Source organism: Canis lupus, chromosome 25 (assembly GCF_003254725.2).
Source record: "Canis lupus dingo isolate Sandy chromosome 25, ASM325472v2, whole genome shotgun sequence".
Lineage (NCBI taxonomy): Eukaryota > Metazoa > Chordata > Mammalia > Carnivora > Canidae > Canis > Canis lupus.
Genome location: NC_064267.1, coordinates 48,611,631 through 48,624,796, shown reverse-complemented (window position 1 = coordinate 48,624,796; position 13,166 = coordinate 48,611,631). Strand labels below are relative to the sequence as shown.

General features: G+C 61.5%; 1 protein-coding gene across 2 annotated transcripts in view; it reads right to left on the bottom strand.

The window, feature by feature from the left end:
- The window catches only part of RAMP1 (receptor activity modifying protein 1), a 37,765-nt gene that overhangs the window by 20,209 nt on the left and 4,390 nt on the right, over positions 1 to 13,166 (bottom strand). For both annotated transcript variants that reach the window (XM_025463608.3, XM_049101039.1), the window contains exon 2: positions 7,281 to 7,419. In XM_025463608.3, the coding sequence (XP_025319393.1) occupies positions 7,281 to 7,419 (139 nt within the window). The remainder of the gene's footprint in view (positions 1 to 7,280; positions 7,420 to 13,166) is intronic.

Genomic DNA, 13,166 nt, shown 5'->3' with positions numbered 1-13,166 from the left:
CCCCCGCCCCCACAGGCCTGCCCGGGGCTGGATCCGGGTGCATGGTGTGCAGAGTGGATTTCCAGAGCCTTCCACCCCAGCCCCGGCTTGTCTGCGAGCACAGATCTGGGTGCTCAAAGCCCGAGAGCTCCTCCTTCCCTCCCCCAGCACGCCCTGCTCCCACAGCATTGGCCCCACCGCCCCAGCCCTCCATCTGCTCCCCTAGGTCAGCGGCGGGGCTCCTGACACACGGTCAAGGGCACCCTCGCTGCCCCCACGGACAGCCCGCTTGCAGACCCGCCTCCCTCCGTGGCTGCTGTGGGGTCCTGGTGGTGCACGCAGTCCACTTCTCCACCAGAGCAGCTCGGCCAAGGTGCCACCTAGGCGGGGACTTCAGGAAGCTGGCTTTCAGAGGGTGAGGGCACGAAGTGTCCCCGCTTTCCTCTACCCGCCTGCCCAGCTAACTCTGAGTCCCACGCCGCCTCCCTGTCACAGCCTTGGCCAAACACATGCTGGGGGCGGGCTGCCGGGGGCTCCGGGCTCAGGTATCCTTCTTCTCCGCCAACACCAGCCTCGGGGGAACCTCCTGACCCCCAGGTCTGCATACCCAGAGCACCGGAGAGGGAGGTACACGTGGAGCAGCTGGGAGGTGCGGAGAGCTGTGGGGGCCACAGCAGACACCCTCGCCCAGGAGCACCTGCCCCGGCCCTGAGAAGCTGTGTCTGCACCTCTTCTCTGCAGGGCTGGGGCACCCCAGCCGAGGCCCCGGGCTGGGGAGCAGGAGGGCTGGCTCCGGAGGGCAGGCTGGGCCCCTCCCTGCAGGCCCCCGAAGTCAGGGTTCCCGTGCGCCCGGGCTGGAGGGCGTGAGCCTGTGCTCTGGAGACACCTGAAGGACCCCCCAGCCGGGGGGGGGGCAGAGGGGCGGGGCAGTGGGCAGCTGTGCAGGGCCCCCCGACAGGAAGGGGCAAGCCCTGGTGAGCAGGGGGCAGGTTCCAGGGCCCAGGCGGCGAGGGAGCAGCAGCCAGCTCGGGGAGCCGTGCGGGAGGGACAGTCGGGGAGGCCCCCCCATGCCAGGCGGCCCCGGGGCTCCGGGGAAGGGCGAGCCGAGCGCCCTGGGCAAGGCCCGGCCCTTGGCCTCAGCCACTTGGGTGGACGGAGGACCCGCTGCCCTGGGAGCCTCTGGCACCGGAGAAGCTTGCCTCCCTCTCGTTCCTGTTGGGACTCATCACAAAGGCAGCTGCTCCGGGCTGCTGCTCAGTCCTGCAGAATTTCCTGACTTGACACTTTGGAGGGAGACACACAAGAAGGCTCTTTGTTCCAGCGGCAGACAGGGAAGGGCAGGGGCCCGGGACAGAGCCCGCAGGGGGCCGAGGTGCCCTGGCCAGGTCGGCGGTCCCTGGGCGAGGTCCCCGCGGCTCTGCCGGTGCCCGAAACACCCGCCGTGTCCCCCACTTACCACACGGGGCTGCCCCCCACTTCCCAGGGCTGCAGAGCCCTCCTGGGGACTGGGCCACCTCTCGGGACTCAATCCACCCCCCACTTTTTGTCTTGGACAGAAAATCCCATACGCATCATTTTAAAGCCGAGATCCTCCTCCTTCTCTGTTCTGCTCTTTCTCTCCTGCCCTGAAACCCGCAGGAACGTCTCTGGAGAGGAGAGTTTCTGAGGACGCATTTTCCCATGTTCTCTGCTGCTCCCCAAATTAGATTCTATTCCCAGTTAATACGCTAAATGACGTTACATTTCCACCAGCAGACCAGGCCTGCAGTTTAACAAGCTAAGCCCCAGGGAGTCATGGGCTCGGCCTGGTGCCGGGTGGGGGCGGGGGGCGCTTCTGCCCTGCTGAGCCCATCTGCCCCTAAGGGACCCCGTGCGGAGACAGGTCAGACACCCGGGGAATCTGAGAAATCCCCAGCATCCCCAAACGAGACAGCCTCGGGAGGAGCCCCCAAGCCACCCGCATGATGGAGGAGCAGGGGTCAGGGTCCGGGGACCATGGATCGATTTAAATGCAGAACTGTGCTGGCCAGCCAAGGCCCCAGGAAAAGCTCCATTACAAACTCTGAAATGCAAAAACCACGCAGACCCACCGTTCCATGGCAGGTCTTTGTCCTGTTGCTGGAACGTGGCCTGAGCGCTCTCGTCAGCCCTTGCTTGCTCTCAAGGTCTCCCTCCCTGAGCAACGATGCCCAGTGCTGCCAGGAGGACTGTGAAATAAGCCGAGTTTCCAGCCACTGCCCCAAGTGAAGCCGGGCCGATGAGGGCCCTCCGCTCCATCTGGTCTGACCCGGGAACTGTGGCCCGGGCAGAGAGAGCCAGCTGGCACCAGCAGCCCCCAAGTGCCCTATACTGCATTTCTCCCCATTTCGTCTGGAGTGTGCATCCCACAGAAGACTGGCGGCCTCACATTGGTCACTCAGTAGGAAGGTAGGTCTCCTCTGACTTCGGAGCACAATCCGGAGCTCCCCGCTGTCCTCTCGGAGCTACCGGCAGGCACAACCCAGTTGCGAGGACAGCCGTGACCTCAGGCAGCGGGCCCTGGGTACCTCTGGCCTCCTGCCTTCAGAGTTCTCCACCCACAGCTGCAGCCCAGGGCTGGATCCCAGACCCCAGACACTGTCCAGTCCTGCTCTCTGGGCACCACCTTCGCCCCACCGACAAGCCCCGTAGCTGCACTTGGCTCAGGGCAGGGTCCTTCCCGGCACCTGCACCCTTTGTCAGACATCTGCCCAGCTTGCCGTCCTCCCCGCAGGCTGGAGAATCCCCTGGGACCAGCCTGCTGCCTGGCTCTCTGTCTCTCGGCGCTCCACCCTGGGGTCCTCTGCGGGACTCTGTTCTGTTGGCGGTGGCCCTCCTGCCAATCCACGTTGCTCCTCCACACCTGGCCATGCCTCGTCGTTCTTCCGGGTCCCTCTTCTCTCCTTTTCCACCCAATCATTTGGATAAGCTTGTCTGCCCTAAGCCTCCCCAGACCTCTTCTGCTCCAGGAGGCTCTAGAAAGTCTGGTTGGGTTTGAGTACCAGCCTTGGTATCTCAGTGCAAACAGACCCCACCAGGCACCCTGGATGCTGGCAGGGGCCGAGATGGCCACTGGGGGCCGTCATCCACCTCCCACTTCTATAAAGACAGGGCATCCCCACACCTCTCCTGAGAATCAGGAGGGAGCCATCCCGTGTCCCTGGGGAGTGTCAAGAACTGAGACTTTGGACCCAAAGAGATGTGGCCCTGAGCAGATTAGGTAGGAGTTACAACCATCCTACCATCTCCTGAGGGTGCTGGAGATGACAGATGTTAAGTGATTAGCACAATGCCCAGCACATAGTAGGTGCTTAATAAATGCTGGCTGCAATAGTAAACTCTTGTTGGAAACAGGCGAGTGAGGGCCACCTGGGTGGTGCAGCGGTTGAGCATCTGCCTTTGGCTCAGGGGGTGACTCCGGGGTCCTGGGATCGAGTCCTACATTGGGCTTCCTGCATGGAGTCTGCTTCTCCCTCTGCCTCTGTCTCTGCCTCTCTCTGTGTCTCATGAATAAATAAATCAAATCTTAAAAAAAAAAATGAGGCAAGTGATAAGTAAGCATTCATAGGCAGTGAAGACCCACTGGACGGTTCTGGAGAAGAAACTGATGCAGAGAATACGAAGAAGGTCTGAAACGGGGAGTGGGCAAAGTGTAGAGGGAGATGACACGGGACAGGGTGCCATCTCGGCTCCCTGGGGGCAGAGACGGGCTCCTGAACACGCAGGACAACTGGGCAGCTCATCTGGAAGACAGAACTTGCTTCCTAGCGCGTTTCACACCAGAATGAAAACGTAGCAGCAATAGACTGGGACGGGCCCCTGAAACCCACAGCCTGGAGTGGAAACCACGGGTGGATTGCTCTCGAACCCCCCCGTGGGGAGGGGCTGTCCAGCTGTGATGCAGAGCCAGGGGATGACTGACGCCCCGACACATACGGCCACATGAAAACAGGTTACACCACAGCAGAAACACTGGAATCAAGTGGAAAGACCGCCAAGGAGCTGGGGGCACAGGTCTCACGTGCACAGCGGACAAGGGTCCGTCTCCTCTAACACAGGGCACTCTCGGGGGTGGGTCACTGGCCCGGCCGGGGGATGGAGCGCGCGACTCCTGCTCTCGGGGTGCGAGTTCGAGCCCCACTTGGGGTGCACAGATTCCTTAAAAATAAAATCTTGTAAAAAAGAATAAAATAAAGAACTCTTTAAAAAGGACCAGAAACCCTACAGAAAATGGGAAAAGACACGAACAAAATGTTCACAGGAAAGAGAGCAGAAGATGGACTGGTCGCTGGAGAAAGGCAGGCTGACACACCACAGGGACACAGTTCCTTGCTGAGCAGGTGGCAAGGACTCCCGCCCGACACCGTGGGTGTGGAGGAAGCAGCTCCCTTAGGTCTGCTGCCTGCCCTCCTGGAGGTAAACAGGTGGTGCTCAGTACTGTGTCCTCCCACGGGGGCCCCGTGGACCTGTGCCAGGGAGCCGCCTGGGGACGCTGAGCCAACAACAACAGCACGCATGCATGCAGGGTCCTTCCTGTCAACACTACCTGAAATCGGAAAATGCTGGGAAAACCAAATGCCTCTTGATGGAGAAGTGCTGGGAAAATTGGAAAATTATGCACGGAGCAATATTATCCAGCTGCAAAAATGCGTGGTGAAGCTCTCTATGCGCCAATAAGGATGGATTTCCAGCATACACTGGTAGGTGAAAAAAAAAGTGCAAAACGAGTATCTACATAAAAGGCTAGTATCCAACATCTATAAAGACTTTATCAAACTCAACACCCCGAAAACAAAAAAATCCAGTCAAGAAATGGGCGGAAGACGTAAACAGACATATCTCCAAAGACGACCTACAAATGGCCAACGGACCCATGAAAAAAATGCTCCACATCACTGGGCATCAGGGAGATACAAATCAAAACCACAACGAGATACCCCCCCTCACACCTGTCAGAATGGCGAAAATTAGCAATCAGGAAATGACAGATGTTGGCGAGGACGTGGAGAAAGGGGAATCCTCTTGCACTGTTGGTGGGAACGCAAGATGGGGCAGCCCCCCTGGAAAACAGTGTGGAGGGTCCTCAGAGAGTTAAAAATAGAGCCACCCTATGGCCCAGCAATTACACTACCGGGGATTTACCCCCAAAGATACGAATGTAGTGATGAGAAGCGGCACCTGCGCCCCAGTGTTCACAGCAGCAACGCCCACAAGAGCCAAACTATGGAAAGAGCCCAGATGTCCACTGACAGATGATGGATAAAGACGTGGTCTATACACATGACTCAGCCACCAGGGATCTTACCATTTACACCAACATGGATGGAACTAGAGGGTATTATCCTAAGCGAAGTGAGTCAGTCCGAGAAAGACAAACACCCTATGATCTCACTCCTCTGTGGAATTTAATAAACAAAACAGGTGAACATAGGAGAGGGGAAGGAAAAATAAAATAAGACGAAATCAAAGAGGGAGACGAACCATAAGAGCCTCTTAACTCTCGGGAGCAAACTGAGGGTCGCCAGAGGGGACGAGGGGTGAGGCGATGGGGGTCCCTGGGCGACGGGCACGTGATGGGACGAGCACTGGGTGTTATATGCAAGGGATGAATCCCTGGACTCTACCTTTGAAACTAATAATACACTCTATGGTAATTAAGTCAAATTTAAATAAAAGATCTAAAAAAGGAAACATCTACAGCAGAGCGCAGTCCAAGAATAATCTATAGGATAAGAATATCCACAGTGTAGTACGATGAAAGAATATCTTTAGCATAGAGTAGTATGAGAATATTTATAGCGCCGTATAGGAATATCTACAGCAGGGGCGCCTGGTGGCTCAGTCAGTTGAGCATCCGACTCTTGATCTCCACTCAGGCCATCGTCTCGGGGCCCTGGGACGGGGCCCTGCGTCGGGGTCCCTGCTCACCGGAGAATCTGCTTCTCCCCCTTCCTGTGCCCCTCCTCTTGGCTCGTGCTCTCTCTCTTAAATAAATCATTTCTTTTCTTTTTTTAAGATTTATTTATTTATGATAGACATAGAGAGGGAGAGAGGCAGAGACACAGGCAGAGGGAGAAGCAGGCTCCGTACAGGGAGCCCGACGTGGGATTCGATCCCGGGACTCCAGGATCACACCCTGGGCCGAAGGCAGGCGCTAAACCACCGAGCCCACCCAGGGATCCCCTCTCTTAAATAAATCTTTAAATAAGAGTATCTACCGCATGGTCCAGCGTAGTAAGTACAGTAAGAGAATACGTATGGTATGATATACGTCATGTAAGGAGCATCTAAGAGAAACATTCACACACCTGCTCACCTGTGCAAAAGCAGCACAAGAAGGAAGACACAGAAACGAATGAGATTGGTCACCCACAGGGCATGGGCAGGAGCCGACTCCCATCTCTAAGAACGGGTCACCTCTACATCTTTGGGGACCTCAGTGGCATCCGTCACCCTGTCTACTGCTGGGCCACCTGTCTGCAGGCTGTCCGCACTCGTCCGAGGTTGCTTATTCGAGACAAGCAGGAAGAGGCTTTGCTTCAGGGGCTCCCGGGTGTGGTCCCGGGACCCTATTAACAGGCGACCTTTAATTTAAACATCAATCCCTCTGCGGGGGCAGAAGGCGGATTACCCTAAAGAACAGGCCCTTGTGATCCTAGCAACCTGCCGTCCCCTCCAGGGAAGGTACCCGAAGTGCAGTCCTGGTTCTGGAAGGCCAAGAGCCCGGGCCTGCTGATGAGGGCCTGGGTCCCCGGAGGCCCAGGGAGGCAGCGGACTGACCAGCCAGGTGGGAAGACTGGAGTCACACAGGGGAAGGGGCTCGTGCCAGCCGTCCCTGGGGCCTCGTGGGCCATCCCGCCAGTGGCAGGCTGCACCCTCATCCCAGGCAGTTTGGAGGCCTGCATGCGGGGAAGGAGGCCTCAGCCTGACCACGGGGACGGTGGGAGCCTGCAGAGGCATCCCTGTAAGCCGGGCTCCCCTGGGCGCTCTCTGCTGTCCCTCACGCACCTGCACTGGGACAGCCCACAAGTGTCTCAGAGGGACACGGCCCACACAGAGCCCTCCAACCTCAGGGCCGCCTTCGGACAAGGCTCAGCGTCCACCCTGGCCCCGGTCATCACGGACACAGCCTGCTCCATCCACTCCCACTTGTCACTGTGCCCTCCTTCACCCCTAGGCTGTCCCCCACCCATGGCCACCTTCTGTCACCCTGACCTTGATGAAGAAGCCCTCACAGGGACTCCTGGCACCAGGCCCTGCGGCCAGGGGACACAGAGACTTACCCGATGGTCTTGGCCCAGTCGCACCACAGCGTCTTCCCGATGGCCTCCATGCTCACCTTGAAGCGGGCGAGGCACAGGTCCTGGAGGAGAGCGCCGTAGTCGGCGTCCTGGCAGGCCGTGGCCACGAGGAGGTGGTGCACTGCAACGAGAGTGTCCCCAGCGTCACCTCCCCTGCCTTCCCAGGGCCCGCATGGGGGGCCTGCCCATGTGGAGAGGGAGCCTGGGGCATACGGATCCCAGCACAACCCAGCAAAGGCCCTGCCTGCTGCCCCAGGGCCTGGTGGGGCCTCCCAGGGCTCCGTGCGCACGGGCCAGGGGATCGCACTCCCCTCTGTGGGCACCGACCATCAGGAGCGGGATGCCCACCGGAGCCAGGCGCAGGGCCTGATGCTCAGGTGCCACTCCATCCTCACGTCGGGCCCCGATGCACTTCCCAGCACCTCCACGTCCCACGTGGGGAAACTGAGGACCTCTGCACGCGGGCTCCTCTGCCTCGAAGCCACCGGCCTCTGTCTGATTTGAGCCAGAATGTGGGGTCCAGGCTGCAGCCTCGAGGAGCCCCCGGCTCACATCTCCTGTTACAAACCAAGCTGACAGGCTGTGATGTGAAATGTGCTCTCGGCTCTCACTTGACAAATATGAGCTCCAAAGTCAAGGAAGGGATCGCACAAATCAAAACGCACTCATTTCCCCCTAAGCCCACAACTGGCTCCGATGGCTGCTGGGTCCCCACCCCTAGGCCTCCCTCCTCTTCCTCTTCAGGCTCAACATGTGCCTACACTGCCTGTCAATGGGACAATGCAGGGCCAGGGGGCGGGTCCTTCACATTCCCTCTCCAAGGCCTGGCCCACCTCCTGCCCCCCAGACTATACAGGCCCGCTGCCCGCAGGGCACCCCAGCCGCACCCCTACCATCATGGCCTTTCCAAATTCCTGGATGAAGCCTGCAGCTGGGAAGCGAGGGCTACACCAGGAACTCTTAGACTCTTTGTTGGGCCCAATGGACATGTGCAGACGCCCAGCTGCCCCTTGCAGCTCTCGGGCTTGGGGAGCCCACAAGGCAGGGGAAAAGGAGAGGGTGGTCGACCTTGGGGACACAGATTGTGTGTAGAGTTCTGGAACATGGCCTAGAAGGGGGTATGTACTTGAGTGAGCTTGCCCCCTGCCCCCTGCCTCCATCTTCCTAGAGTAAAATAAGGAGGAGCTGGGACTCCAGGCCCTCCGATACATGAGCACCACCCAAAGGTCTTCACGTGCACAGGTATCTTGGAGGCAGGTCCTAGGGTGATCGTCGACTTCCCAGAGGGGGCAACAGGCTTTGGGGCTCAGAAGCAGACTCAAGGTCCCAGCACCAATGGAGGTGTAGGCTTGGTGAACTCGTCTCAACTACCTGGGGCCCCACACTCAGCCAACGCCCAGTCCCAAGAGGTTGAGGACTAGGCAAGACGCTGGACAGGACAGTGGAGGACTTGACATGTCTTTCGCTGCAGACCTGGGGGAGAGGGCAGACGATGTAGGGGGTGATGGAGGGTCACAGAGCGGGTGATGACAGCAGGCTGTGAAGTGCCATTCCAGAACGTACCTCCTAGGGGCTCAAGAGCTAGTTATTGGATAGGCAGGTGGGTAGGTGGATGGGTAGATAGGTGTACCCCACGGAGCCACACAGGCAGGTGTGCCCCCCCCACGGAGCCCTCACAGGTAGGTTTGTGTCCCATGGAGTCCTCACGGGCAGGTGTGTACCCCATGGAGCCACACGAGCATGGCGAGTGTACCCTACAGAGCCCTCATAGGCAGGTGTGCCCCACAGAGCCCATACGGGCGGGAGTGCACCATTCGAGCCCACCCCGGCGCAGCGAGCGTGCCCTGAGGACCAGCTGCGGGGGACACCCAGGGCTGTCTGGGCAGGCCCAGGGAAGGAGCAACACCTGCCCCATAAGATGCCCCCTCAGAAAGCCCACCTGCTGTGGCCAGGTGAGGTCCCCGGGGCTCACGGGGTGCAGACGCCGACTCAGGATTCCCAAGTTGCCGTCCAGCCTCAGGCCAAGGGCCCCTCTGCGTGCCCCCCCCTTGTTCCCCCCCCACACACACCCCCAGCCCCTGCCTGTCTCCCCACCAGGGACGCTGTTCCCCGGGGAACCCCAGGCCCAAACGTGGCCTGTGAGTGGCCAGTGCCTCCTCCTCCGAGGGGTCCCCTGCCCCCAGCCCACCCCGCCAGCCTCGCTCAGGGCCTGGAGCGCTGTCTTTCCTCAGAGCAACGGTCTGGGCCTCTCCTCTGGCACTCCCCGCCCCCCAGCTCTGCACGCGGAGCCCGCAGACGTCGAGTCACCGACTGCAGCAGAAGGCCTGTGGACGTCGTGCCAGTGCAGCACGGGGCTCTGGCTGCCGGCTCCGCGCCGGTTCTGGAAAGGTCAGGCTCAGGGCGGATGCAGGCCAACGGGCATCTGGGCCGGGACGTGGCTGCTGTGAGCAGCGGGGGAGTGTGACAGGGACAGTGCGGGGCCAGGGCAGGAGGCTGCAGCGCCGTCCAGCAGAGCCAGTCTGGGGAGAGGGGGGTCTCCAGCGGAGAGGGCAGGTCCCGTCTACAATCCCTCCTGCTGCGGTGTCCGCCGCCACCTGGGGCATATGGGGCGGGTGCCCTCGGCCGTCCCCGGGCTGCAGAGCACAGCCCCGTCCCCACCTCCAGGGGTCTGTCCCCGTGTGCAGCACCCCGCCCTGCCACAGTCCAGCCAGCTGCGCCTCCCTGGGCAGGCGGCCTGGACCCTGGCCCGCGTCTGGGCTGGACCCCGGGGTGCCGCGGCGCCCACCTCTCCGGGAGCCACCTGCTGCTCCCCGGGGTCAGAGAGGCCTCCGCACGCCCCGCCGCCCCTGCGTCCTGTCCCTGCGTCCTGTCCCGGGGCAGCCCGGGCCGCAGCTGCGATGGGCAGGGCAGACTGCGGGAGAATCTGGAAACCAGCTTCCTTTCTCACGTCCGGGAGGACGACCCTTAAGGTTCTTCTTACACGAGTCTCACGAGAGTACCTTACATTTTTATTTAAACCGACTAAAATTGCCAGGAGTTTTAAAAGCAGCTGTTTGCGGCCCAGTGGGTTCCGTTCCGCGTGGCTGCAGATGTAATCACTCATCACTCGTGTCTTTAAAGGGCCGCGTGCGGGGGCTGGGAGCAGCAGCATCCTCGGCAGCGTGTCAGGGCAGGAGCCTTCCGGGGCGTGTGCATTATTCGGGAATTAGGTGTCCTTTCAGGGAGGGCTCAGAGAAACAGCTCCCTGCCTCCCTCCACAGCAGAAAACCAGCCCTGGCAGGAGGGCGGGCGGTGGCCTGTAGCCACACAAGGCGGCAGGATCCCTCAGACACCCCCCAAACGACTGGCAGCCAGAAAGATAGGGACGTCGGGGCTCTGGGGCTGCTGCACTGAGACCTCAGATGAGGGGCCCCCGTTATGGGGTTATGGGTCCTCGGTGTGGCTGCACATTGGTAGGAAGGGCCCATCCTGCTGCGGCCTATTTGGTATTTGCAGGGAGAGGAGCCCAGACTCCTGCAGAGCCGGGGCCCAGGGGGGAGGCGGCTGGGGTGACAGGTCGGGGGTGAGCCTTCTCACAGGGTGACCCGGCGGCGGGGGGCTAAGGGAGAGCCTCCCTGAGGCGCCCGAGCACTAGGGGAGGAGCCTCCAGGGACCCCGGACGGAGGAGGCCCCCCGGGGCAGGGCGGCCTCCTTCACCCCCGACTGTGAAGTGAGACCCCTGCGGCGGGTGGCCCACGGGACCGCCCTCCAGAGGGTGCGCTGTCCCCAGAGGGATCCCTCCTGCCTCAGGAGGGGCGGCCCATCTCCGCGGGGTTTCCAACGTGAGCCAACGTCCCCTTAGGGACTCCGGGGACCCTCGGGGCCCGACCCCGGTGGCCAGGAGGGGTGATGGGGAGGGGCGCCGCGAGCAGCGCTCAGTGTTGAGTCCGCACAGGCGTATACACGTGTCAGAACCTTCCAAATCGTGCACGTCCCGTATATTCCACTTACTCTTCGTCAATCCCACCTCAGTGAAGCTGTTTAACACAGTAAATGAGGAGGAAACGCCAAGATCCGTGAGTGGGGTGATTCTAGACCATCTCGACTTTTTTTGCCTTGTGGTCCTTCATGTTTTCCACGGGTTAGACAAGCCTAGAATTGATAAGGTGTGATCCCTGTGCTCTGTCCAGGTCTTCCCCATGAGAAAAAGCCTCGCTCGCTCCAAGGTCCCTGCGGCAGGCGCGAGTCCCCTCCCGCTCGCGGGCCGCAGGGACAGAAGCACCCACCGCCAAGACTGCCCTGGTTATGCCCCCCGGGGACCCAAATCCCCAGGAAGCTGCAGGCCCAGAGAATGACGGACACAGAACCCCGTTTGAACATGTTGCCCTCAGCCTATTTGGACAAACAGAAACCAAAACCAAAACAACTGAAAAAAAAAAAAAATCAAAACTCTCGTGCGTCCAGTAAAAACGCCTCGTCGGCCCTCAAGGCCCTACAAGCTGTCACCAACTCCTGCCCTGGCCGGCGCTCGGCCCTCCTCTGACGCCGTCGTGGCCTCCAGCAGGGGCCGTCCTGGGTCGCCAACCGACCACAGGACCTTGGGATGTACGCATCCCCCCTCCCCGCCTGCAGCAGGCTTCGGGGAGTTTGCATAGGAAGTGAAGGAGTGAATATTTGGGGGGATGCATCCCACGCCTCGCCTGTGCCAGCCAGCCCGACTTCTCAGGCCTCTTCCGGCTTCTAGAAAATTCAAAGCGGTCTGGGCCTCAGCCGGGGTCTCATGAGCCGGCTGTCTCCCCCAGGGGGTGCCGTGCTGCGCAGGTCTGGGCAGCTGGGGTGCCTGCGCTTCTGTCAGGAGCCACCGTGCGTGCCCTTTTGGGGAGCGAGCTGGGTCCGGACGGATAGAATGTAGACCTGGCCCCGGGTCGGTCGCACCCCTGCCGCCCCCCTCTGCTGCCCGCCAGGGACGCTGCCAGGGTGGCGACAGCCACACCCCGCGTGGCCCAAGTCCCGTCCTAAGCCCTCTGCGGGCAGGAGCCTGCTCGCGCCTTGGAAACACGCTCTCATCTTGTGAGGGGGACAGAGGGCCCGGGGAGCGACGTCGCCGCCCACAGGCACCCGTCCCAGGAGTGGTGCGGCCAGGACGCCGGCCCTCTCGGGCACACGGCAGGGACCGTGCGGCGGCCACGTGAGAGCCCGAGACGACGGCCCCAGAGCCTGGGAGGACCGACCTCTGCACAGGCTCTGAGGCCCCCAGGGAGGCCCCTTGCAGCCTGGCTTTCTCGGGGCCCCCCTCCCAGGAGTGGTCGAGGGGGGTCTTGCTCCTGAGACGCGGGCGCCTGGCGGTGTGCAGGGGCGGGGGAAGCGGGTGCAGGACGCCCCCCCCAGGGGGGATCCCCTCCGCCCTCACGGGGGGACCCCTCCCGCAAAGGAGCGGCGGCCGAGAGGTCAAGCCGAGAACGGAGGCCCGGGGGTGGGGGGCGCTCCCCGTCTGGGCCGCTCGCGGACTCGATCCCGTGGCCCTCGTTGCCATCCCGGGTGTCCTGCAGGGACGCGTGCTGCCGCCAGAGGAGGGCGAGAGGGTTTTCACGATTTTATAATTTGCCACAGCTCGCCAGCTGGGGAAGCCGGTCTGGAAATGGCCCCGAGCACCGAGCACCGAGCACCGAGCACCGAGCACCAGCACCGGCTCCTGCGTCCCGGGGGCTGTTGCTCCTGGTCCTCCTGAGCCGAGCGCCTCCGTCGGGAGCTGCCTCCCCACATCCCCCCCCCGGAGGCCCCCAGGGGCTCCCCCATCCGCAGCAGGACTTCCCGCTCCCGCCCCGCTGTGGGCAGCCAGGCGAGGGGAGAGAGGAAGGGTCCCCTCAGCCACGGCCTCGCATCCCCCAC